The following is a 27,181-nucleotide window of genomic DNA, read 5'->3' on the forward strand; positions in this document are numbered from 1 at the left end:
TTGACGAATGATGGCTGAAATATGGCCTCTGGGATTCTTAAGTTATCGGGGATACCAGAAAGCAGACTGCAGTTACAAGTGATATAACATGAAAGGGAGGCAGTAGCTGAGACAGAATTGTATCCTATCTTCCATGTCTGTGCATTGAAGAGGCCGCAAAGCAATTGAATTACAGAGAGACAAATGAAAACTTTAACATATACTGATGATGTATTTCTGTCAGAGATGGCAATGATTAGGGAGATCAGTTGAATAGGATGTAAAGTGTCTTGAAAACAGGTTATAAGTTGAATGCCAACAAAAGTAAAAGAAAGGTAAAGTACTGTAGACGAATTGAGTCAGGTTATGCGGAGGTAATTAGGAAATGAACTGCTGAAACCAGATGAGTTTTGTGAATTGGGAAGAAAAATAACCAAGAATGGATAAAGTGAAGAGTACATGAAACATAGACTCTCAATAGCAAGATGAGCTCTCCTGGGAAAGAGACTTGTGTTACAGAACATAAATTTCAGTATTAAGAAGTCATTTCTGAAAGTTTAACTTTTATAATAAATGGTACAGACATAAAGAAAATATAAACTTTTGATATGTGGCGTTATCAAAGAATGCTCAAGATTAGATGGGTAGATTGGGTAATTAATGAATAGGTACTGATTCTGAATGGGGAGAAAAGTTCTGTATGTCACAACTTGGCAAAGCGAAGGGGTATTCTGATAGTACATTCCGTGCAATTTCAATGAATAATTAATTTGGCAGTGGAGTGAAGTGGGGGGGGGGGGGGGGGGGGGATAAAAATTGTAGAGTGAGACCAAAGCTTCACTATAGCAAATGGGATCAAGTGGTTGTAGGTTCCACCTGTTACGCAGAGATGAAGACATTGCACATGACAGACTAGTGTGGAGAGCTGCAAAAACCAGTCTTCAGACTGATGACTGCAAGAAGACAGTTGTTAAATCAATATGTTCACACATACTGAAGTGTTACATGTGACAGTGAATGTACATCACTCTTCACTGTCACAAAACAGAAATTAGGTTTTACTGTCTGTGAGCAAGACAAGACATTTTTGTTAGCCTAAATACTCGTATGTGTTACGAGACCAGTACCAAATACTACGATAGATCAAGTAAGTACATCACCCACAGCAAAGAAATTTGTACTTAATGGCAGAAGACTGAATACAACCAGTTCCTTACACATAATTTAGTTACAACTGACATTTTAAATTGTCAAAATAGATACATAATAAAAAGTAGGTGATGTGTTCTAAGCTATAATTCGGAATACAGATATGGAATATCATTGGAATATTTTATTTAAGTGCTTGAGCAGAAACTGAACTCTTAACATTCTTTTTTCCACCAGAAACGCATACACTGTTGGAGACATTGATACGCCTGAAGCTCATCCAGTTGCTTTCATTCAGTATCTTATTCTTAATGGGTTCTAACTGTTCAGCCACATTAATATGAGCACCTGCCAAAAGCCTTTGAGATGTGGATGAAGAGAGTCAATGATATTCTGGAGCCATGTTGACTCCAGTGCTATGGCCCGCTGCACAAGGTTTGTTGCTTAAGGATCCATGCCGTGACCAACCCAACTGAGGTGCTCCCACTGATTCTTGATTAAGTTTAAATTCTGGGAGCTTTGTGGCCATGGGAGTATGGTTAACTCATCCTACTGCTCTTCAAATCACACACATACACTGTGAGCTGTGTGACACATTGCATTGTCCCGCTGATAGATCCCATCCTGCTGAGGAAAAACAAACTGCATGTAGGGGTGTACATGGTTCCCAAGGATAGATGCATACTTGTATTGATTCACTGTGCCTTCCAGAATGACAAAATCACCCAGGGAATAACATGGAAACTAGATAATAACATTCCCTCCTCTGGCACAGATCATTCTGACGATCATTGTAGGGTGTTCGATTTCAGACATCTGACACGATACACACCAATGGCCACCTGTCTGAGGAGGTTAGAACATGATTCATTTGAGATAGCCACCTGCCACCACTCAGTGGGCATGCAGTTGCAGTATTGGTATGCAAATTCAAGCCTTCGTTGCTGATGAACAGCTGTTATCTTAGGTACAGGTACTAGCCACCTGCTGTGGAGCCCCATGTATAGCTATGTTTGCTGAACAAAAATTGAAGAGATGCTGTCAGTAGTCACTTGGTTCACCTGGGTGAACTCATCAGTTGCATATCTATTCACCTGTGCACATCTCTGTAGCTGTCATTCACCCTAGTCATCCATGGCTCATGGTACACCACAGCTGCCTCACCAGCAGTTTTGGATAGCCTCATTTTGCCTTGCATGGTATGCTTTGTCCATGGCAGCATGTGAACAGTTCACAAATTTAGCCATTTTGCAAATGTTTGCAGCCAATGATCATGCCCTTTTCAATGTCAGATAAATCATTCTGTTTTCACATTATGATGAAGACTACTGTCTTCCACATCCACCCTGCACAGCTAGTTCTTCCACCAGCTGTCTGTGAGTGATTATTGCACATTGACTTGAACGTAGGTGGTGGACACATTAATGTGACTGGGCCATCTATTACCTGCCCTTTGACTTACATCAAAGTCATGTCTCAGAACTTCCAACCAAGAAATTAATATTTTTGAATCTGCTGATCAAGGTTAACTATTCTAGTGTTATCTGGCAGTGTGTAGTGACATTTACTCTCTCTTGAGCAATAGCAACAGCATTTGTATTTGTTAGGTTTCACAATGTTCATGAGAAATTATGGCAGTCCCTTTGCTCCAACAGTGACTTTTATAGTGACAAACAATAAAGGCAGATATGAACCTTTTCAGAGTTTAACTGAGAGAAGGGTCTTTTCTGTCACACAAGCCCTTATGACACTGCAAGAAGGGCCTGAACCAACACCATGGCATACTGCAGCTACAGGGTGTTCAGGAATTCCCACTATAAACTTCTAGGACTTGTAGAGGGGAGTGAGTACATAATATTTTGAATAGGAACCCATGTAAATAAATGCACCATTTTCTGTCCTACAACAGTTCCAGTTCAGATATGTAATGTGTGCACGTCCACTGAGATAAAGAGAAAAGTCTCAGAGTTGCTTTTCCTAGATGCAATAGCATAGACAGGATGATGTGTACTGTGTCAAATGGTCACCTGGTGTCATTTAATATCTGCCTTGCTGCTGGACCTGTTCAGTGCCTGTGTATCTTGAGTACAGTCAACATGGTTTGGTACACATCTTTGGAATACACAGATATGACCCTTGTGTATGGCAAAGCTCACAGTAATGGAAAAGCTGCCAATCGGCTGCATCACAAATGTTCTCCATGATGTAGTACACCATCCCACAAACCGTTTGCCAAAATTACATAACAGCTCAAAGAAACAGGTACCTCCACTGTGAGGAGGCAGAACTGTGGTACTCCAAAGAAATACTGCACACCTTAATTTGAGGGAGATGTACTGCATCGTGTTGAAGAGAACCAGTCAATGAGTTAGTCACAGTATCATCTGAGATATTCTGCATGAGCAATAATTGCATCTGTACCTCTTACAAAGGTTATACACTATGAGTCCAGCCAATTTTCCACAACACGTTGTCTACTGCATGTGGTTCCTGAACCACTGCATCGACACACTCCTGTTTCCATGTTGTGTTCTGTTCACAGATGATTATAAGTTCACTAGGGACTGTTTCTGAATTTATGAAACAGCCATGTCTGGGCAGACAAAGACACTCATGCCATGCTTGTTCAGGTTTGGTATTAACACCTGGGCAGGTATTTTGGACAGTTGTGATTGGACCGTACCTCTTCAACTCGAGCCAGCTGATTCCACATACCTGATCTTTCTACACATCATATTGGACCCATGCTTGGAAGCGGTGCCACTGAATGTCCAACAGGAAATGTGATTTCAGCATGATGGTGCACCATTGCACTTCTCACATGTGGTTCAGAGACATCTCAACAGATGAAGGGCATGATCATGGGATTTAACTCCTATGGACTACTTTTTGTGGTGTTGTATGCAAAGTTGATTTTACAAGACTCCTGTAGAGACAGAGGAAGATCTGCTGGCACAAGTTCTGGCTGCTGCACTAGAAATTGAAGAGACACCAGGTGGGATGGAGAGTGTGTACAACAACAGGCTTTGTATTTACAATGTCTGTATCAATGTTGGTGGTTATCATATCAACCTGCTGTCGAAATGCATCAGTACTGTTCTGTACATACAGTATACTGGGTTCTCTTTTGTTCTGGAATAATGTAAACATGTAATGTGTTAAAACAAATAAATGTGCTTCAATGATAAGTGGATGTTTCAATACGTTTCCTTTCAAACTGTTACCCAATAATTATAGTGTGTAATGCCTAATTGATTTTTCTTCAAGCAGACGTGTATGAGCTAAACATTTGCATGTAATAGAACAGAAACAGTATGTTTCTGAACATTCAGAATATTATGTACCCACTTTTCTCTACAAGTCTTAGAAGTCTGTAATGGGAATTTCCAAACACTCTGAGTAAATAAGACTCAGATAAAGACTTCCTCTTAACCTGCACAATTTAATCACCATAGTGGTTTACCTTTCATCTGAGCACAGGATAGATCTGTGGCAGCTTGTTGAGACTACATTCAAGTTTATAAATAACAGTAATATAACACTATAACATTTCATAAAGTTAAATAATACTGTTGTGCAGTAATCAGATAAACCTTACACAGTTACAAATTCCATGGATTGGTTGCATCATATTTCATATAATGACATGGAATGTGTCAATTTCCAGGTTCCTAATTTCATATGTTTTTAAATGTGTCTGCCTAAAAGCTGGAACACCACAGTGCTTTACCTTATATTTAGTGCTTTACTAGCTATTGGACTATTGAGGATGGTATGCCCTTGCCTTTCTCCAATCTCTGAACTGACTTCTCTGTCAATTATAGGTGACCACACCTACTCATCTTCCCAGATTTTGTTTGAATTTATAGTATATGCAGGGCTTGCCAGAAATGAAAGTTACACGAGTGAGTGCTCCAGATGGTCAGGTGTTTAGAAAAAATAGTATTCTTGGCTTGGGTCAGGTGATGTGTGAGCCATTTATATTAGTCATTTCCAGGTATCAGCTGACACGGTGGAAGAACTGTGGGATCAAATCTGTAAAAAGAAAGTTTTTTTCTTTATTTTCACTTTTTATGTTATTTACACAGCAAGTAAACTGAAATAATATTCAAGATACTGTATTTATAAATATTTCCCTATACAGCATGAGAAGGAAAGGCACAGTAAAAGGAAAGTTTGAGATTGCAAATAAATTTCCAGAAAGGAATTGTAAGGAGTACACAAGAATTTAGTATGCAAAATTAGCTACTTTTATTATTTTATAGTTGACTTACACATTCTGGAAGTGATATTCTTGGTTGAAACAGGGTAGGCAGTAATTTTCTCTGCATCTTGCGCACGTTATAAATGCTGCATGTTTACAGTTATTTGGTCGTTTTAGAGTTTGTACAGACAAACAAACTTGGTTTCATTCAAGAAGGAACTCTCTCTTCACACAATTTGGCAGCAAATCTTGCATAACACATCATTTGGCCAAATATTTGTGAGGACAGCTGGTGATATATAATTGATGCAGTCTTCTCAGAATGTTATTTCTTCTTCCTTTTCTTGTCTCTCTCTCAATGAGATAAAAGTAGTTATTAAGCTTTTTGATCAGATTCCTTATCTGGTAGCATAGTGAGTAGAAGAGAAAGTGTGCTGACTCCCCGCCCGTTAACAGAAGCAGCATAGGACAGGTGGCATGCCTGTGAACAATGAGCAGCACTGTCGCTTGAGACTCAAGTTCTTGTGGTTTTACTTTATCTGAAGGTGTGTTTTGCTATTGCCTGTGCTTATTTTGTGAGTGCATTTATGTTGCTGTGAGTGAACGTTGAAGAGTTGAAGTCTGTGGTGAATAAGTGGTGTTTAGGAATATAGTTACTCGTATCTGAAAAAGGACAAAAAATGCTGGCTTGTTTTGTTCCAGAGAGCACATCTGGCTATCAAGAAAGTAAAGGTGAACATTTTTTTAGGCCTCCAAATAATGAAGTAGAATTTGCAACATAGGTCAGTGCAGTTCCTCAGAAAGACAGAATTCTAACTCACAATTGTTTGGTGTGTGATTCACATTTCTGTGAGGAACTTATTATAATTATTATAAAAGCTGACATGTTCATCATCGAGGGTAAACAAGCTAAAATTCCAAGACAAAGGTGGTCTCTAAAATCAGGGGCAATTCCTCATTTATTTCAAAATGTACCAAAATATCTATTGAAAATATTACACAAAAGAAAACCACCACCAGTAAAATACTCACAAAAGAGTAGTCGGTGTAAAGAAAATGTTAAACAAGAAGTTCCAATGTTTCCCAGTGTTTCATCTGTCAAGTAAAATGTATGGAAGGTACCAGGTGCAGCGCTCATTTCACCACTAAAGAGAATATTAAAGTGTGGCTGGAAGTTGTACGGTTATGTAATAAACTAAAAACAGTGAATGCAGAAATCCATCTACTGTGAAAGCAGCTCTCAGACGAAAAGCGTAAGATAGCTCAATCAATTTCCTAGATTGTTCCAAACTGAGTAAGAAACAGAAAATTATAGTAGACACTATGATAAAGAAATCCCAATTAAAAAGCACTAAGGGAATGTAGTATGATGACTAGTTTCTTCTAGACAGCATGCTCTTAAAAATTAAGTCACCCAAAGGATACAGACATTGTTTGAAGCATGGTTTGTTGCCACTTCCTTCTGAAACACATCTTCGAAATTTAGTAAAGGGTCTCAAATGCTCATATGGAATCAATACACACACTGTGGAGGCCATTGAGAATTATTTTTGGGAAGAACAAGATGAAAACAAATGCTTAGGTGTGCTGATTTTTGATGAAATTAAGCTCCAAGAAGAACTACAATTTAATAACAAATCCCTGAAAGTTGATCGTTTCATCAATTTAGGAAAGTATACTCTGGGCAACTGTAAGAATAAACTTGTCAATCATGCTCTCGGTTCATGTTTGCTCCCCAGTTGCATAACTGGATCCAACCTGTTGCTGTGTATGCAAGTCGCAATGCAACTCCAGACATCATCTTGCAGGTATCAATTCAAGGGATTATCCAGCTGGAACAAGCCGGAACAAGAATTATTGCTTTCACTTGTGATGGCAGTCAACCGAATAAAAAGGTCTGGCAATGTCTTGGAATTAGTGGCAAAAAAAAGTAACTTGCTCTGTATCAAATCCTGTTGACAAAACCAGAAGAATTTGGTCATTTTCAGAAGCTGTTCACACAATAAAGTGTGTAAGAAATAATTTCTGTGATAAAATTAAAAGAATGAGATCGTCAACTGTAATTTTTATCGCAGTCTAACAAGAAGATAATTTCCTAGGATTTGCAGAAAATGAGTCAATGATACTTTTAAAAACATTGTTTACCATTTCTTCTATTGCTGTGTGTATGCATGAACTGATTACAATATTAGTGTCATCTGCAAAAAGAACTAATTCCACTTGTTGTATATGAGATGGAAAGTCATTTACATACATGAGGAATAATAGCAGAACTAAGATTCAGCCATAGGGAATTTCGTACCTGATTTCTCCCCAATTAGAATAATGTCCACAGACTACACTGGGTGAATTACGAAGTATAACTTTCTATGTTATTTTGGTTAGATATGATATTCACTGCTCGGCTATACCATCAATCCCATTAAATTCCAATTTATCTAGGGAGATATTGAGATTCACACAGTAAGATTCCCTTGATAGTTCACATAAAATACCAACCAGTGTTTTTTTGTTATTTAATGCATGTAAAATTTGCTGAGTGAACTTGAAATGGTGTTCTTTGTAGAGAAACTCCTCTGAAACCCAAACTGTGATTTGCTCAGGATACTTTTATTGCTCAGGTGAGATACTATTCTCGAAAATGTTACCTTCTCAAAAAAAAAAAAAAAAAAAAAAAAAAAAATATGTTGTTGTGGTCTTCAGTCCTGAGACTGGTTTGATGCAGCTCTCCATGCTACTCTATCCTGTGCAAGCTTCTTCATCTCCCAGTACTTACTTCAACTTACATCCTTCTGAATCTGCTTACCTTTATTGAAATTAGTAGTGGTTGACACCTCTCCTGTTACCCTTCTTAGAGAGGGATTTAACAACAGCCTATTTCAGTTCTCTGAAAAAGTGCCTTGAGTTAGGAATGCATTAAATATTTCAGAAAAGACAGGGCTCATTATAAAGGAACAAATCTTTACTACTCTGTTGGAAACACCATCAAATCTAGATGAGCTTTTATTTTTGAGAAAATATGTAACTTCCTTCATTTCAGGAGAAGTTGGTGATACATTCAGGTGATTGAATTTTGTGGGAGCTGCTTTCTGAGCTTATTGCTGTGGTTTATTTCTTGAACTCTCTGTCCACATACTTTCTATTATATTTAAGAAACAATTATTAAATATGTTTGCTACATGCGACTCATTATTTATAGCCCTTCCATTCAGGTCAATAGTGATGTCATCCTGTTTCCGTGGCTGGTTGTCCTATCTCATTTCACTACATTCCATATAGCCTTAAATGTGTTGTTGCAATTACTGAGTCTGACATTATGGGCATGTTCCTTGATTTATTAATAACTTTTCTTATTACCTCTGTGTAGTGTTTGTAATATACAAATATGCAGGATCTCTACTCTCTCTCTCTCTCTCTCTCTCTCTCTCTCTCTCTCTCTATATATATATATATATATATATATATATATATATATATATATATATATATATATTACATGGCTGTTTAATGTCCTTTCTTATTAGCTTATGCAAAAACCTATTTTCAAATAATGATATGAATTTACAATAGAATAGATTAAATTCTATGTTAACATTTGGTGCATTATAAATTTCTTCCAAGCCATCTGTTGTAAGCTATTCTTTAAAAAACTGTTCTGGGATCATTAATTATTCAAACTGATTTCCACTGAGGAATATCAGTACTGTGAGACACAATCTTATTTATCCTAAGTTTGCATTATGATCAGACAGAGCATTTGTTACTAGATGAACAGTTATTTTCCTGTTTTCAGCTTCACTGAAGAAAAACATTTTGAATTAGGATCTAACTGTCTTTAAGCACCCACATTGGAAAGAAAATTATTGAGATCATATGTCAGGATCCAAATAAGGTTTCAGGATTATTTTTCCTTTTAGAATCCATAAGAAAATGTACATTCAGGTGCATTCTGACAGGTAGCAAGTAAGGAATCCAAACTCTTATAAACAGTTCAAAGCCCTCATTTTCCTTTTCCAAACATACATTTCATTTTTCCAAATATCATATACTTCAAAAGTTACATCTACATCTACATCCATACTCCGCAAGCCACCTGACGGTGCATTCAAAATTTTCGAATCTTAAAATGCAATCCTGTCAAAATCACAATGTTATAGCTTTGTAGCCATGATTTCTCTGATTCAAAAAATCCATGCCTTTCCTAAAATGACAGGTTAGGTTATGAAATTCAAGTTACAGAAATTAACTTTCTAGAAAAATTTTAGTGGGTTTTGAAATTCCCAGTACATGTTAAAACTTCCACATCATAAAACAGTACACATTATTTTGCCATTTTCTAGTTATACAGCTTATAGTTAATTAAGATCATTTCCCTGCCTACTTTGTTTTTGTAATTTTTTCACTTTTTCTGTTTTTTCATTAATATCTGAATTTAACAGTCTCATATTTTCCTGTTTTATCACTTCTGTACTATGTACATTTTTGTAAAGTTGTCACACACAAAGGTGTAGTTGACGTCACCTGTTACTCGTGAAACAAACTTCCATGTCAGTCACTCAGAGGTGGAGATACCCCAGGAAAGTGTATTCTGACCCTTACTGTTCATTTGGTATATTAAAGACCTTGCAGACAATATTAATAGTAAAACCAGGTATTTTGCAGATGATGCAGTTATCTGTAATGAAGTACTATCTGAAAAAAGCTGCTTAAATATTCAGTCAGATATTGATCAGGTATCAAAGTGGTGCAGAGATTGCCAGCTTGCTTTAAATGATCAAAATTGTTAAACTGTGCAGTTCACGAAATGAAAAAATGTAGTATCATATGACTATAATATAAATGAGTCACTGCTGGAATTGGCCAACTCATACAAATACCTGGGTTAACAGTTAGTAGAGATATGAAATGGAATGATCACATAGGTTCAGTCATGGTTAAAGTATGTGGTAGACTTCAGTTTATTGGTAGAATACTGGAGAAGTGGAATCAATCTATGAAGGAAATTGCTTACAAGTCTCTTGGGTGAGCAATTCTAGAATATTTCTCAAGTGTGTGGGACCCTTACAGGTAGGGGATATTGAATGTGTACAGAGAAGAGCAGCACAAATGGTCACAGGTTTGTTTAATGTGTGGGAGAGTATCACAGAGATACTGAGGGAACTGAGCTGAAAGACTCTTGAACACAGACATTAACTATCCCAAGAAAGTCTGTAAACAAAGTTTCAAGAACCAGTTTCAAATGATTATGCTAGGAATATACTACAACCCCCTATGTATCGCTCACATAGAGATCATGAGGATAATATTAGAGTAGTTACTGCACACACAGAGACATTCAATCATTCTTCCTGCACTCCATACGAGAATGGAACAGGAAGAAACCCTAATAACTGGTACAATGTGATGTACGCTCTGCTGTGCACCTCATGGTGGTTTGCAGAGTATAGATGTAGATGTAGCCATGTATTCAATGCACACCAATGCTTGCCAGTCTTCGTTGTGAAACCTTTAAAATCACATTACAAGCAAGCTGTTCATCATGTTTTTAATAATAATAAATATGAATAAACTGTGTTGTGTTGCATTACTGTTAACTATCTGAGTCATGTACTAATTATAAGAAGAGGATTGGGCTGATAATATTATATGGTACTTATTAGGCATAGTAATGAGGTTGGTAATGCTTCACACCGAGAAAAGTTTCTTGATGGTTTCTAACATGCTCTCTTAGGATGCTGTTATACAATAACAGAGAGCTCTGTTGGTGCAATGTTTGTAGGTGTTATCACTGCTGTTACACATGGTTCTGCAACTGCTGAAATATGAGATATACCTAATGTGATGGAATAATAACTTATCCACAGATCGTTGGTTGGCTGGTTGATTTGAGGGAGGGGACCAAACAGCAAGGCCATCAGTCCCATCAGATTAAGGAAGGGTGGGGAAAGAAGTTGCCCATGCTCTTTCAAAGGAACCATCCCAGCATTTGTCTGAAGTGATTTAGGGAAATCATGGAAAACCCCCAAACATAGCATCACATATCGAAGAGGCTTCAAGTGGGAGTGGAGTGAGTGGCTGCCACTGGCCATCCTGTATTGCAGTGACAGAGGATGCTCACGGTAAAGAACCACAGGAGGCATAGCACAGCGGCACTCTCCACTGGGTCTGCCAGTGGCGTGACTGCTATTGCCATGTGAGGGGAATCTTGCAATTCTGTTGCCAACTTTGATGGCCATTGAGTGGTACTGATATGTGATACCATTGTTGTATTGTGATTATGTGTACAGGAGCTTGCTCATTGTTGCAGAACGTCAGGTTGATGTAATATCCACCTCTCACCTTCCATGTTCATTGCCTGTCAGCCACAGAATTAACCTCTGTTCAATAAAAATGCTGAGTGACAGACGTCAGCCACCATCCAGCATTCCAGTACTCATCATCACACTACAAATATGAATATGTAACAGCTGAATGCATTATCTGAAGATCACTCTGAAAAGGATTGTAAAGTAATAACAGAAATAAACAAATCTTTCATAGGTGACTGGTCAGTCTTATCCGTATTTATATTAAATTAATACATACTCACAGTGTTCCATAATGTCCACAATGAACAAGTTTAATTCATGAGTGAAGTTCTATACCTGGTTTCCCAGTGAACCAAAATCATATGAAGGAATGAGTAGTGATATTGGTTATGCAGTAGATTTATAGAGTCTGTACATTTCATTGACACTTTATTAAAATTTCATTTTATGTTGTTCAATTATTTTCATACTTTCTGGGAATAGTGTATCTACAAATTCTTTCATTTAATGTATAATTCTTGAGAGTTATTGAGACACATTTCTGATAGCATCATTAAATGCCTTTGCAACATAATTGACATTGTGTGTGTTTATACCACACATATTTGCTCTCCCACTCCGCATAAGATAAACATGCCATTTATCCTTCAAGTAGTCAACCTGCTGGGCTGCAATAAAGCAAAATATTATACCTTCATTTGTTAACAACAATATTATTTTTAATTGTAACAGAAACACTCTCAGAAAAAGAAAAAGAAGAAGAAGAAGAAGAAGATGCATGACAAAGGAATTATCAAAATGGGATGGAAATCAATAGATATGATGTACATGTACAAGCAAATAAATTATCACACTTTCAGAAAAAAGTTGATGATTTATTCAAGAGAGAGCTTCACAAATTGAGCAGGCCATTAATGTATTGTTCCACCTCCATCCATTATGCAAGCAGTTATTCAGCTTGACATTGATTGATAGGGTTCTCAGATGTCCTCCTGAGAGACATCATGTCTGTGAGTTGTGTAACTGGGGCGGGACAACAGAAGCCAAAGATAGTTTATTATGTCGGCTGTTTGAATACAAGGATTATGGAATAAGCTGCTAAAATGTGCTTTGTTGTGGCATCATATTAATAAAAATGTATTATTTATTCTAAAATGTACATTCAGCATATTCTATTCTTTTGTTTATTTGGTAATTACTTACTATCTTGTGTCACCAACATTTGCAATTTGACTCCTGTTATACGATGAAGGCCTCCTCTAGATACTTCTGTACATTACAGTCATTGGCAAATGTATCCATGACCTTCTTGTAGGCTTATTGGTGCCATTCACCCACCTTTCATTGGATCATCACCTTGGTCCTTTCTTATCTTTGGCCCACCTACCACTCATTTATCTGGCAACATGTTTCACTCACTTCCATTTACTTTTCATTATACTCATAAATAAATATTTCCTCTCAGTCTTTTCTCAGATCCATTTGTTTGCTTTCTTGTACCTCGGACTCATTCCCACCAACCCTATCTCTAAATTACTGACTCTATTTTAATTTGAACACCATATTGCTTCCCACAGTAAAAAATGATAATACACACTGACTGTAAACTTTTCTTTTCAGACATATCAGAAACTTAGCTACCAAAACCTATTTATTTTATCAAAAGCACTCCAGGCTAATTTTACTTTGGTATTTATTTATTTTCCCACTCAACCAGATGCTATTTTCAATTCTCTTGAATACGGAAATTGATCAACTGGTACTATGAATTCATTGCTAATCAGTACTATTTTCTGTTCAGTATAATTGCTGTATATTTTTGCGTTATTGCAATTATCAAGCATCGGAAATTTCTTTCTTCAAATTGATTATTCTGATTCACAGTCACTGCAAGCTTCTCTCATTCATTCCCAGTGGATTGCTCAAGCTGCTTAATGAGATCAATCACTAAAATTACTTAAGTACTACAGTCAGATGGGTTGGCTCCCACAATCTAAAAGGAACCTCAGTTGCAGTAGTTTGCAAATAACATGCTCAAGGAAACAAACTTTCTCTCCAGACTGCAGCCTCCCAATGAATAAACACAAGTTTTGATTCCCACATCTTTGCAACAGCACATGTTGAAATGATTAGATAGAGGACACTAGGGAATCATCAGTACTAATCAGCTAGTGTGCCAGCATTGTACATGGCTCAGACTGGATAAACAGATTGAACATTTGACCACTCATTGCTGCACTTGCACAAATAACAGGCAACACCATACCAAGAATTTTTCCATCACCTTCAACCTGATGGTCCTTGGCATTGTATTCAAGTTGATTTTGCTGGTCCTTTCTGGAACATAAGATGGCTCTTTATTGTTGATGCATGCAGTAAATATCCTTTTGTCATTCGCAAGCATTCAACTACTAGTGCTAGCACTATTAAACCACTCACCTCTGTCTTTTTGATTCGAAGGTTTGCCACAAATGATTGTTTTAGACTATGTTCCACAAATTTCTTCATTGGAATTTCAACAATTTTGTAACAAAATGGAATTCAATGTATCAGAATGACACCAATCTCTTGTCAGTCATAGGTGAAGTTGAACATCTTATTTGCACTGTCAAGGTTCAGATGCCCTACCTTTGTGCTTCACATTCAAGAGCAAATGTTTTGTTGTCATTCCTGAGCAGCTATTTCACTGTGCCTGCTCATGATTCTTTGCCAGCAGGACTCTTACAAGGTCATCATACCATCTGCTGCATCTCTTTCACTCTCACCACTTTGTTTCCAGTGCTAACTTCACAAGTTCTGCACAAAGGATACAGTTTTCTGTCATGTCTATTACAAGCCTCTGCTGTAGTCACTCAGATGTCTGCTCACACTTACTACACCATTTACAGTGCACCTGATGTCTGTTAATAGCAATGAAAGCAATTTTGTTTCTGTGATAATAGTGATGCTGCTGTAGATTTTCATTTCATTTTGCAGACACCCTGCCCACTACCTCTGAGCAGTCGTTGTCACTGTCTGACATCTGGATGCATGGGTTTTTTACTGACTCTGTCATGGAGATTGACCCCTGCATGCTTTCACAGCTTTCACTGTCACAGCAGCTGCAGCCATCTCCACCTCCACTGCTACAGCTGCAGCTGCCATGACCATCGCTATTCATAGTGATGAAAGTCATGGCATCAAACTACACCAACTGCACAGCCTTGTGCATCCTCAGCTGTGCCATTGCTGCACCCATCTGTCCATTGGAAAGATGCCCTGCCCCTGGTTTCTTGGAAGATATTCCTAGTGGGTTCGCAAGATGAATGTTCGGATGCCTGTAGGTTGAACCATCTGCTCCCATCAGTGTCACCATGGTGCAGACATCCTCCTCATTGTCACCTGTGCTAACACAGTGTAACAATGTAGTGCAGTTTGCAGTAGGGGAGGGGGGGGGGGGAGGCATACAATATCGGCAACATCTTTCTCCATCACACCCATCTCACTGCTGACAGCTATGCAAGAGATGCACTTTTAAGCCTCCCACCAGCACAACACTGGGTGAGCAGCATTCTTCCATTTCTCACAGTTTCTGATGAGGGGTGCGATACATGTGCCACCAGCAGATGCTAAAATTACATGACCTTACTGTGTGCATCTATGATTGGCTTTCACATCTTTTTAAGCAGCCACACTCGGAGCTTTGCTGTGAGATTCATTGTATTGATAAACTTATCAAAATTAGTATGGAAGACAGCATTGAGAGCAACGCATCAATGTGGCATGTGACTAGTAAACATTACTATGTTTCAGTAACACCAATAAGTGTACTGGCATTCAAAATCATTACTACTGTTAAGAAAAGTTGTATTGTCTGCAGTTAGCATGTATAGGACTTAATAAATGATGAGAGATCATTGTTAGGAACAAAAAGTGGCCCTGTACAGATCCCTGTGGAATACCTACCATAACTTGCTCTGTACTGGCCATGTCTCTGCCAACACACAAAACCTGCTTATGATTCTTTCAATACTATTTTACAGTCAAAAGATACGCTTGGATCACAAAAAGTGTCTTGACGAGAACCTTTATCCTGAATACTCGAATCAGGTATTGGGCTACAGAGTAAATATCATCAACAGTTGACAAGTTTTTTTCTTAAACCATATTGTGATCCACTAATTATTCATAGATTTTCAAATTATACAGGCAATTGTTGATAAATTACACATTACAGTACTTTATAAAAAAATGGGACAATGGAAATTGGTCTGTAGCTTGAAGGTGAGTCTATATCTACTTTTTTATATTTTGGTACTAGCCCCCAACATTAGGAAAATATCCTTCGGATATACATTTGTTTATACAGTACGTTAAAAGATACAACACAATCTCTTACTTTCTGTAGTAAGCTGTAAGATATGTCATTTATATTTACATTTTCTGATAATTTCAGCTGCTTTACTATTTTTAGGACAAAACCAGGTGAGAATTCAGAGAGACTAAACACAAACTGATCAGCCAGGACATTATGACCACCAACCTGCTATCTACACTCCTGGAAATTGAAATAAAAACACCGTGAATTCATTGTCCCAGGAAGGGGAAACTTTATTGACACATTCCTGGGGTCAGATACATCACATGATCACACTGACAGAACCACAGGCACATAGACACAGGCAACAGAGCATGCACAATGTCGGCACTAGTACAGTGTATATCCACCTTTCACAGCAATGCAGGCTGCTATTCTCCCATGGAGACGATCGTAGAGATGCTGGATGTAGTCCTGTGGAACGGCTTGCCATGCCATTTCCACCTGGCACCTCAGTTGGACCAGCATTCGTGCTGGACGTGCAGACTGCGTGAGACGACGCTTCATCCAGTCCCAAACATGCTCAATGGGGGACAGATCCGGAGATCTTGCTGGCCAGGGTAGTTGACTTACACCTTCTAGAGCACGATGGGTGGCACGGGATACATGCGGACGTGCATTGTCCTGTTGGAACAGCAAGTTCCCTTGCCGGTCTAGGAATGGTAGAACGATGGGTTCGATGACGGTCTGGATGTACAGTGCACTATTCAGTGTCCCCTCGACGATCACCAGATGTGTACGGCCAGTGTAGGAGATCGCTCCCCACACCATGATGCCGGGTGTTGGCCCTGTGTGCCTCGGTCGTATGCAGTCCTGATTGTGGCACTCACCTGCACGGCACCAAACACGCATACAACCATCATTGGCTCCAAGGCAGAAGCGACTCTCATCGCTGAAGACGACACGTCTCCATTCGTTCTTCCATTCATGCCTGTCGCGACACCACTGGAGGCGGGCTGCACGATGTTGGGGCGTGAGCGGAAGACGGCCTAACAGTGTGCGGGACCATAGCCCAGCTTCATGGAGATGGTTGCGAATGGTCCTCGCCGATACCCCAGGAGCAACAGTGTCCCTAATTTGCTGGGAAGTGGCGGTGCGGTCCCCTACGGCACTGCGTAGGATCCTACGGTCTTGGCGTGCATCCGTGCGTCACTGCGGTCCGGTCCCAGGTCGACGGGCACGTGCACCTTCCGCCGACCACTGGCAACAACACTGATGTACTGTGGAGACCTCACGCCCCACGTGTTGAGCAATTCGGCAGTATGTCCACCCGGCCTCCCGCATGCCCACTATACGCCCTCGCTCAAAGTCCGTCAACTGCACATACGGTTCACGTCCACGCTGTCGCAGCATGCTACCAGTGTTAAAGACTGCGATGGAGCTCCGTATGCCACGGCAAACTGGCTGACACTAACGGCGGTGGTGCACAAATGCTGCGCAGCTAGCGCCATTCGCCGGCCAACACCGCGGTTCCTGGTGTGTCTGCTGTGCCGTGTGTGTGATCATTGCTTGTACAGCCCTCTCACAGTGTCCGGAGCAAGTATGGTGGGTCTGACACACCGGTGTCAATGTGTTCTTTTTTCCATTTCCAGGAGTGTATATAAACCCAACCAGGTTATGGCAGCATCACCTAACAAGGAATGACTACTATTCAGATGCATGGATGGTTCATGTAGTATAAGAGGACATTGAGTCCATGTGTAGAATGGGAAAGGCAAGCAATCTATCTGCGTTTGACCAATTGTAGATTGTGGTGGCAAGAGGCTTGGCATGAGCATTTCAGAAACTGCATGACTTGTCGCGTATTCGAGAAACGCTGGATGAGTGTCTTCAACAAGTGGTGAGACCAAGGTAAGATTAGATTAGATTAGATTTACTTTCATTTCAATTTATCTGTAGTGAGAAGGCCCTCCAGGATGTGGAACATGTCAGAAAAACAACAATACATGAGAAATATTTACAACTAAAACAAATAAGCTAATGTACCATTCTACAGGTCCCAAGTGGAATGATCGTCATTTTTAAATGAACACTATATGAAAGATTCATTTTACAAATACTAATGCACTGAAACCATGTCCAGACTTCATGGACTTTGACAGCCACCCCTCATTACAGATGTCAGATGTCATAGGCTTGGCAGACTGGTAAAACAGGACAGGTGGTGAACTGTGGTGGAACTAACACCAGACTTTAATGCTGGCACAGTACAAGTGTGTCTGAGCACACAGTGCACCATGCTCTCCTAACAATGGGCCTTCACAGCTAACAACCCATGCATGTGCCAACGTTAACATCATGACATTGGCAACTACAACTGAAATGGGCATGTAACCATTGGTACTGGACATTGGCACAGTGGCAGAGTGTTGCATGATTTGATGATTCCTAATACATACTTCATCATGTGATGAGATGATGCTAATCTGTCATCCTCCGGAAGAACAGCTCATTGTCACCTGTACTGCAGAATGGAGACAAGCTGGTTGTGACTCCATTATGCTCTGGGGAACATTCATGTGTGCATCCATGGGTCCAGTGGAGCTTGTGTAAGGCACTATGATGGCCAAGGAGTGTCGTACACTGGTTGCAGACGATATATACCTCTTCATGCCGTGGCAGTGGCATTTTTCAACAAGATAATGCTCCATGTTACAAGGCCAGGAGTGTGATGGAATAGTTCAAGGAACACTGTGGCAAGCTCAAATCGATGTGACACACTGTAGATGTTTAAGGTTGCTAAGCAACTGTAGAGAGGGTACATTACCTAAATAAGACTGTTTCAGGAGCTCAAATGGAGCATTGCAGGATGTTAGCATTAAGTCTTTGAGGATTGGAAGAATGTTAAGGGAAAATGTGCCCTAATACAGTACTATTTCTTAATTTCCTAAAATCATTTGACTCAGTAACACATCTACCCTTATTATCAAAAGTACAATCTTCTGGGGGTATCAAGCGAAACTTGTGACTGGAATGAGGATTTCTTGATATGTAAATTGTCTTGGATGCAGAGTCATCGACAGATGTAGAAGTAACTCTGGGTCTTCCCCAGGAAATTGTAAAGGGATCCTTACTGTTCACACTATGTGGGCAATATTAATAGTAATCTCAGACTTTTTGCAGATGATGCAGTTGTCTGTAATGAATTTCTGTGTGAAAGAAGCTGCATAAATATCCAGTCAGGTCTTGGTAACATTTCAAAGTGGAGCAAGACTGACAACTTGCTTTAAGTGTTCAGAAATGTAAAACTGTGCACTTCACAAAATGAAGAAAACATAGTATCCTTTGATTATAGTACCAATGAGTCACAGTTGGAATTGGTCAACTCATTCAAATATCTGGGTGTAACAATTCATAGGGATATGAAATGGAATGATCACATAGACTCAGTAATGGGTAAAGCAAGTGATAGACTTCAGTCTATTAGTGGAACACTGGGGAAATGTAATCAGTCTACAAAGGAGATTGCTTACAAAGCACTCATGTGACCTATTCTAGAGTATTGCTCAAGTCTATACAGGACTAACTGTGGATATTGAACATATACAGAGAAGGACAGCATGAATGGTCACAGGTTCATTTTTTCTGTGGAAGAGTGTCAAAGAGATGCTGAAGAAACTGAACTGGCAGACTCTAGGCGATAGATGTAAACTATGCCAAGGAAACCTACTTGTAACATTTCAAAAACTGGTTTTAAATGATGATACTTGGAACATACTACAACCTCCTACATATCACTCCCATGGGGATCATGAAAACAAGATTAGGTTGATTACAGCACACATGGAGGAATTTAAACAATCACTCCTCCCATGTTCTATATATCAATGGAACTGGTAAAGTGACACACACCCTCTGTAATGCACTTCACAGTGGTTTTCAGAATACAGAGGCAAATGTAAATGTAGATGTAGATATTCAGAGCTACTTCAGCATAATGTTCTTGCAATAAACAGAAGTCAACTTGGGTCACATTGAATGTAGCACAGAGGAGTACACTTAAGAGACAGCAGATGGGAAATCTCAGTAATCTGGTAGTGATTCTAAGTAAAATAGTAACAATTTATCTCAAGGTGTGCTGTATAATATTAAACAGGATACTGTATCCTTACATAAAAATCATGTAATGAATAAGATAGGTGCACCAAAGCAAAGAGGATCTACATCTGAAGGGAGGTGTGAAAAAAAATACATATAATCTGATAAGCCTCCCTGTTTCACAACTTTGGAGAAAGCCCCCATAATAGCAGTATTCCACTTCTGTAGAAACTTTCAATGACAAAGGCCATCTCCTAGCCACAAGCAAATTTTCACGGAAATAGAGAGAGTGGGGGGAGGGGGGGGGGGGGGGAGCAGAGAGAGAGAGAGAGAGAGAGAGAGAGAGAGAGAGAGAGAGAGAGAGACACTTTTCCTGTAAAAATTTGATGGTCTTCTGAGGAAGTGGGTGTCATTGAAAGCTTCTATAGAATAGAAATGGAATACTGTTCGTTTTGAATCTACTCCAAAGTAGTGTAATAGAGGAGCTTACATGATTTGTAGCAGGTGATTTTCTATACTGATTTACTAAATGAATAATAGTGATGAAAGCTGTTGAACTTTGTGCACTGTCCATAATGTAGGTAATAAGGATTAAAGAAGTGTAGTGTACAAGGCAACAAAACATTTTTAGTTGTTCCAAAGTTGTAACACATCTTGCTTGGCAGCAGTGATGAAATCAACACAATCATATGTATACTACTAACTGCACCTGTAGAGTATCCACAATATATTGCAAGCTGTAATGATTGTAGTCCTATCGGAACCATCACTCAATTACTAAAATGTTCAATACCATCTAAATTTTAGACAGTCTTAGTTGGTTTTCTTATGTAAATTACGTAGTTTTAATCTGTGAATGTTCATATCGATTTCTGATTGTTAGAGACAGTTTTTCTCACAATACAGGGCACCCCACTCAAACCTCCCTGATTTCAAGACCCAGGAGAGAAAAACCACAGTACATACGACAATGAAAAATGCACCACATTGTAGAGCACCTCAAAAAATTTGTATTCCTGTGTCAGAAGTGGAAAGTATTGTCACCAGAGTGCAGCATGATCACATGAAATGAGTATGGCGACTCCACAGCAGTGCACGCAAGCAGTAGTGTGGTTGGCAGAAGCAAAATCCTCGATTACTGTGCAAAGAAATTATCATTGTGTGTATGAATGTGATCCACCTGATCTGAAAACAATTAAGGAATTGTTATAGGAAGTTCCTGGCAACAGGAAGTGTTTTGAAACATTCTGGCAGTGCACGTTATGGAGTTTCAAAAGAGGCAGAGTGGAACATCAGACAAATGTTTCTCAGAGGCCCCTGTAAGTCAGTTCATCAAGCATCTATGCAACTTGATCTGCCTCAGTCAACATTCTATCATGTAGTTCGACAGCATCTTTGTATGTGTGCTTACAAAGTGCAAATTCAGCAACAAACCACAGTGACAACAACTTGCTGCGGATATGCTGCGGCATTTTGATATGGATGCCAGCTTTCTGGAAAGATGTTTATTCTCAGATGAGACACCCTTTCATCTATTAGGAAGGATTAATAGACATAATGTTTGGATTTGGAGTGTGAAAAATCTGCACGTTGTCATTGAACATGTTTGTGATAGCCTTAAACTAAACGTCTGGTGCAGGGTAATTCACAACAGGATTGTTGAATCGTTCTTTGCGGAACAAACAGTAAATGTATCAGTGTATCTGGACATGTTGGAGCAGTTTTTGTACCATCAGTTACAAGACTTGCAACCCTACATCATTTTTCAACAAGATGGAGCTCTGCCACATTGGTCAATGGCTGCTCGCAAGTTCCTGGATAGGAAATTTCCCAGTCGTTGGATTGGACATGGAGGATCCATTGCCTGGCAACCACGTTCACCTGACACTACGCCGCTTGATTTCTTCATGTGGGGATTCATGAAGGGCCGAGTGTATGCGTCAAAAGTGGACAATATTCCTACGTTGTGATGCCATATCACTAATGTGATAACAATATTAACAGAGGAAATGTTACAAAGAACTTGCCAAGAAATTGAATATAGACTCAATATTCTTCGTGCTACTAATGGTTCACATGTAGAGGTGTATTGATGATACATAAATTCTTTGAGATGCTCTACAATGTGGTGCATTTTTCATTGTTCTATCTACTGGTTCCCCCCCCCCCCTCCCCCCCCCCCCCCCACCACTGGGTCTTTGAAATCAGGAAGATTTGACTGGGACACCCTGTATATTTATATTGGTTTTATGTTGATGTATTATCAGGTATTGATGTTACACTGTGGAAATTAGTAGCCATAATTTTAAAAGTATGTGATCTGAAAAGAAGTCTACATTAGGTACAATAATTTTTATTGTTAAACCAAACAATGGAAAATCCAGGACGGAATGTAACAATACCAGAGAAGGAAAGTTGCTACTCACTATATAGCAGAGATGCTGAGTCCCGATAGGCACAACAAAAAGATTCGCACAATTATAGCTTTCAGCCATTAAGGCCTTTTTCAGTAGTAGACACACATACACACATGCACACACACACACACTCACACAAACACAACTTGCACACATGTCTGGAGTCTCAGAGAGCTAAAACTACACTGCGAGCAGCAGCACCAGTGCATGATGGGAGTGGTGACTGTGTGCGGGTAAGGAGGAGGCTGGGACGGGGTGGGGGAGGGATAGTATGGTGGGAGTGGCGGACAGTGAGATGTTGTAGTTTAGATGGAGGGCAGGAGAGAGGGTTCAGAGGAGGGAGGGGGCAAGTAGTGGAAAGGAGAGAAATGTTAAGAAAAGAAATTAAAAGACAGTGTGGCAGTGAAATGATGGCTGGATGGGAGAGGACAGTGACTAAAGAAGGTTGAGGCCAGGAGGGTTACCAGAATGTACGATGTATTGCAGGGAAAGTTCCCACCTGCACAATTCAGAAAAACTGGTGTTGGTGGGAAGGATCCATATGGCACAGGCTGTGAAGCAGTCATTGAGATGAGGGATATCATGTTTGGCAGCATGTTCAGCAACAGGGTGGTCCACTTGTTTTTTTGCCACAGTTTGTCGGTGGCCGTTCATGCAGACAGACAGCTTGTTTGTTGTCATGCCTACATAGAATGCAGCACAGTGGTTGCAGCTTAGCTTGTAAGTCACATGATGGTTTCACAAGTAGCCCTGTCTTTGATGGGATAGGTGATGTTAGTGACCGGACTGGAGTAGGTGGTGGTAGGAAGATGTATGGGACCGGTCTTGCATCTAGTTCTATTACAGGAGTGTGAGCCATGAGATAAGGGATTGGGAGCAGGGGTTGTGTAAAAGGATGGATGAGTATATTGTGTAGGTTCGGAGGAGGGTGGAATACCACAGTAGGAGGGGTGGGAAGGATAGTGGCAGGACATTTCTCATTTCAGGGCATGACGAGAGGTTATTAAAACCCTGGCAGAGAATGTAATTCAGTTGCTCCAGTCTCGGATGGTCCTGAGTTATGAGGGGAATGTTCCTCTGTGGCTGGACTGTGGGACTCTGGGAGGTGGTGGGAGATTGAAGAGATAAGGCAAGGGGGATTTGTTTTTGTACAGGGATGGGAAGATAATTACGGTCAGTGAAGGCTTCAGTGAGTCCCTCAGTATATTTTGAGAGGGACTACCCATCACTGCAGTTGCGACAACCATGGGTGGCTAGGCTGTACGGAAGGGACTTCTTGGTACGGAATGGGTGGCAGCTGTCAAAGTGGGGGGGTATTGCTGGTGGTTGATAGGTTTGATATGGACTGAGGTACTGATGTAGCCATCTCTGAGGTGAAGGTCAACATCTAGGAAGGTGGCTTTTTGGGTTTGAGTAGGACCAGGTGAAGCAAATGAGGGAGAAGTTGTTAAGGTTCTCGAGTAATGTGAATAAGAATCCAGATAGCAAAGATGTCATCAATTAATCTGAACCAAGTGAGGGGTTTAGGATTCTGGGTTTTTAGGAAGGATTCCTCTAGATGTCCCATGAATAGGTTAGCATAGGATGGTGCCATGTGGGTGCCCATAGCCATAATGTGGATTTGTTTGTAGGTAATGCTTTCAAAGGAGAAGTAATTGTTGGTGAGGGTATACTTGGTCATGGAGACTGGGAAGGAGGTTGTTGGTTTGGAATCCATAGGGCATCTGGAAAGGTAATGTTCAATAGCAGTAAGGTCATGGACATTAGGAATGTTAGTGTACTGGGAGGTGGCATCAATAGTGACAAGCACGGCACCATGTGGTAAGGGGACAGGAACTGTGGAGAGTCGGTTGAGGAAATGGTTGCTATCTTTTTATATAAGAGGCTACGTTCCAGGTAATAGGTTGAAGGTGTTGGTCTATGAGAGCAGAGATTCTCTCAGTGGGGCCACAATGGGACGTACTGGGTGGCTGGGCTTATGGACTTTCGGAAGCACGTAGAAGGTGTGAGTGCAGGGAGTGGTAAGGGTATGTAGAGAGATGGACTCTGGGGAGAGGTTCTGGGCTGGGCCTAAGGATTTGAGCAGTGACTGGAGATCCTGCTGTATTACTGGTATGGGATCACTGTGGCACGGTTTGCTGGTGGAAGTATCTGACAGCTGACGGAGTTTTCATTGTTAGTGTTATATACGAACAAATTATCTGTCTCCATTTATAATTTTATTAATTTTACTATCAGTAATGAAATCTATTTTATAAAAAAATTGGAACTTCCTTTTTTTCATATTTTCAAAATCTGTAACCTTTGTTACTTACCATTAGACCTGTAAGTCTTCACTTTAACAACAAATTAATAGATAAAAAATTAAAACTGATAAACAGTTTCAGTAACAACAGCTATCCTAACATTAAATTGATTTAATATCAGTCCTCAAAACTTCTAGAATGTATGGTAATAACGTATATAAATACAATTTTTTGTGCCTTGCATGTTAGAGTTTTGTATTACACTTCATTAGATTAGTCCAGGTTACTATCAGATTGCTATCAGACAGTTTTCAATGATGTTCTTTGAAAGGCATGAAAATACATATTTTCTACAGTGTGTATTTGAAAAACTGTATGTAGTAATTATGGAAGTATGTGTGTTCAAATGTGAAGGGGTAAATGAACACTGGTTGTGAACTGAAATCATTAATTATTCAGCCAAATTAATGGTAACACCCAGGACCTCTTTGCATAGAATATTATGCAGCAGGTGCAGAGATCTAGACACTAAGGCCATCTTGAAAAAATAAGTAAAGTTTCTCAACTTAATGTAATGTAATCTACATTTAACCTAGGAAATCATTGTTACAACATGAGAGAAATTACATAGCAGTGTTATTATGATGAAGTAATTCAACATGTTAATTGTGGAACATATAGGGTGGGGTCTCTAAACAAGGTCAGTCATGGTCAGAACAGTGTTCCATTTAGTTGTGAATGCATTATATCAGAGCTAAAGGGATTCAAACGTGGGGAAATTGTCAGTGCTCATATGGATGGTGCTTCTATAACCAAGGGGGCCCAAGTGTATGGCGTTTCAAGACATACTGCTTTGAAGATTTTTACTGTATGGAGGAAAAGTGGAAAAACTCCATTTGCTCTAAGTCACAGTGCAGACAAAAGCATGTGTTGAGTGATCATGACAGATATTCACTGAAGAGACTTGTGTTGAAAAATAAAGGGTGAGTCAAAAAGGGCTTTTGGAATGATAAAGAAATTAATTGAGGTAACTTACAGAATTGGTAGATGTGTCATTTTGTAAGAAACAACCTCAAGTCTGTTGATTTACATAATGTATCGGTACCCCATTCTGCCACCAGGTACACCAGCATAGTGCACAGTTAACATGGCTACTCTCACTGCTGCAGAATGAGCTTATTGTGTGTTTTTGGTTTCGTGAAACAAATTCTGCAAAAATGGTTTGGCTTAAATTTCACATCATATATGCTAAAGAACCTCCAAGTAGGCCTATAATTTATTCTTGGCACAAGAACTTTATTGAGACGTGGCAGGATAAATCACAGGGAGAGTTTTTCCTGTAGTCTGCAAATGTCAATGCAATGTACATCTTGAGAGACTGGCATTCCACAAAACACTCTTTGGCAAGTATTGCATAGATTTTTACACTTGAAACGATGCAGATTCACAATGGCACAGCCCATTAGTGGTGCAAATAAAGTTTATCGTGGGGAATTCTGAGCAGAAATGTTGTGTTGCATAAAGGAAAATAAGATATTCTTGAACAAAATAGTCTTCACCAATGAGTCAACATTTCATATCAGTGGAATGGTAAACACCCTCAGCTACAAAATATGGGACAGTGACCCTGACAAACATTTGTAAGATCCCCAAAGTTAATGTATTTTGTGCCCTTAGAAAATTGAAAGAGTATGGCCCTTTCATCTTCACAGAGAAAACTGTCACTGCTATTGTGTATCTGGATACTTTTCAAAACTTCTTAATTCCATAGATAAGTGAAGGTGACTAAGATGGGATGGTTTACTACCAGCAAGACAGTGCACCACCTCATTTCATAATGGAAGTTTGAGGCTCCTTTGATAATCACTTCTCCGGTCAGTGGATTGGCCACGAAGGGCCAAAGCATGTATACCTCACCCCCCAGACTTGACACCACTGGACTGCTTTGTCTGGGGTTTCATCAAAGACTGTGTGTGTGTTCCTCCCCTAACAACCAATTTTGCCAACCTGAAAAATTGAATCTATGCTGCCATTACACAAGTTACAACTAATTTGCTGCAATGAGTGTGGGAAGAAATTGATTACTGGTGGGATGTTAGCACATTGTGACAAAGCAAGCCGGGATACTTTTACTTCCCCTCCTTTTTTGCCATCTGCCTCCTTAAAATTCATTTTTTCACTTCTGACTAATTACCATTAACATATGAGAGTATAATTTGCATTTTCATAAAAGAGAAAGGTTGGACCTCAGTTTTAAAAAATATAACACCAGTTCTAATTCTGTGCTTATTTTTATGCATGTAAATGATTTTCTAATTTATTTTGACTATGCCTAGTTAATATCTTATGTTATAGGGTGAAATCAGTAATTGTTCCATAAATTAAATTCTATTGTTGATGTATAAACAAATATAAATTCTGTACTAATTATAAACATTTGGAAGATGAATTACTAGTAATCTTAAAGTATCTATTTGGTTCTA

General features: G+C 39.5%; 1 protein-coding gene across 1 annotated transcript in view; it reads right to left on the bottom strand.

The window, feature by feature from the left end:
- Positions 1-11,869: 11,869 nt before the first annotated feature.
- Positions 11,870-27,181, bottom strand: part of LOC126354736 (aspartate aminotransferase, cytoplasmic-like) — a 63,990-nt gene continuing 48,678 nt past the window's right edge. The window contains exon 8 of the mRNA XM_050004602.1: positions 11,870-12,308. Coding sequence (XP_049860559.1) covers positions 12,166-12,308 — 143 coding nt within the window. The 3' untranslated portion in view covers positions 11,870-12,165. The remainder of the gene's footprint in view (positions 12,309-27,181) is intronic.

This window comes from Schistocerca gregaria, chromosome 3, assembly GCF_023897955.1.
Source record: "Schistocerca gregaria isolate iqSchGreg1 chromosome 3, iqSchGreg1.2, whole genome shotgun sequence".
In the NCBI taxonomy this organism is placed as follows: Eukaryota; Metazoa; Arthropoda; class Insecta; order Orthoptera; family Acrididae; genus Schistocerca; species Schistocerca gregaria.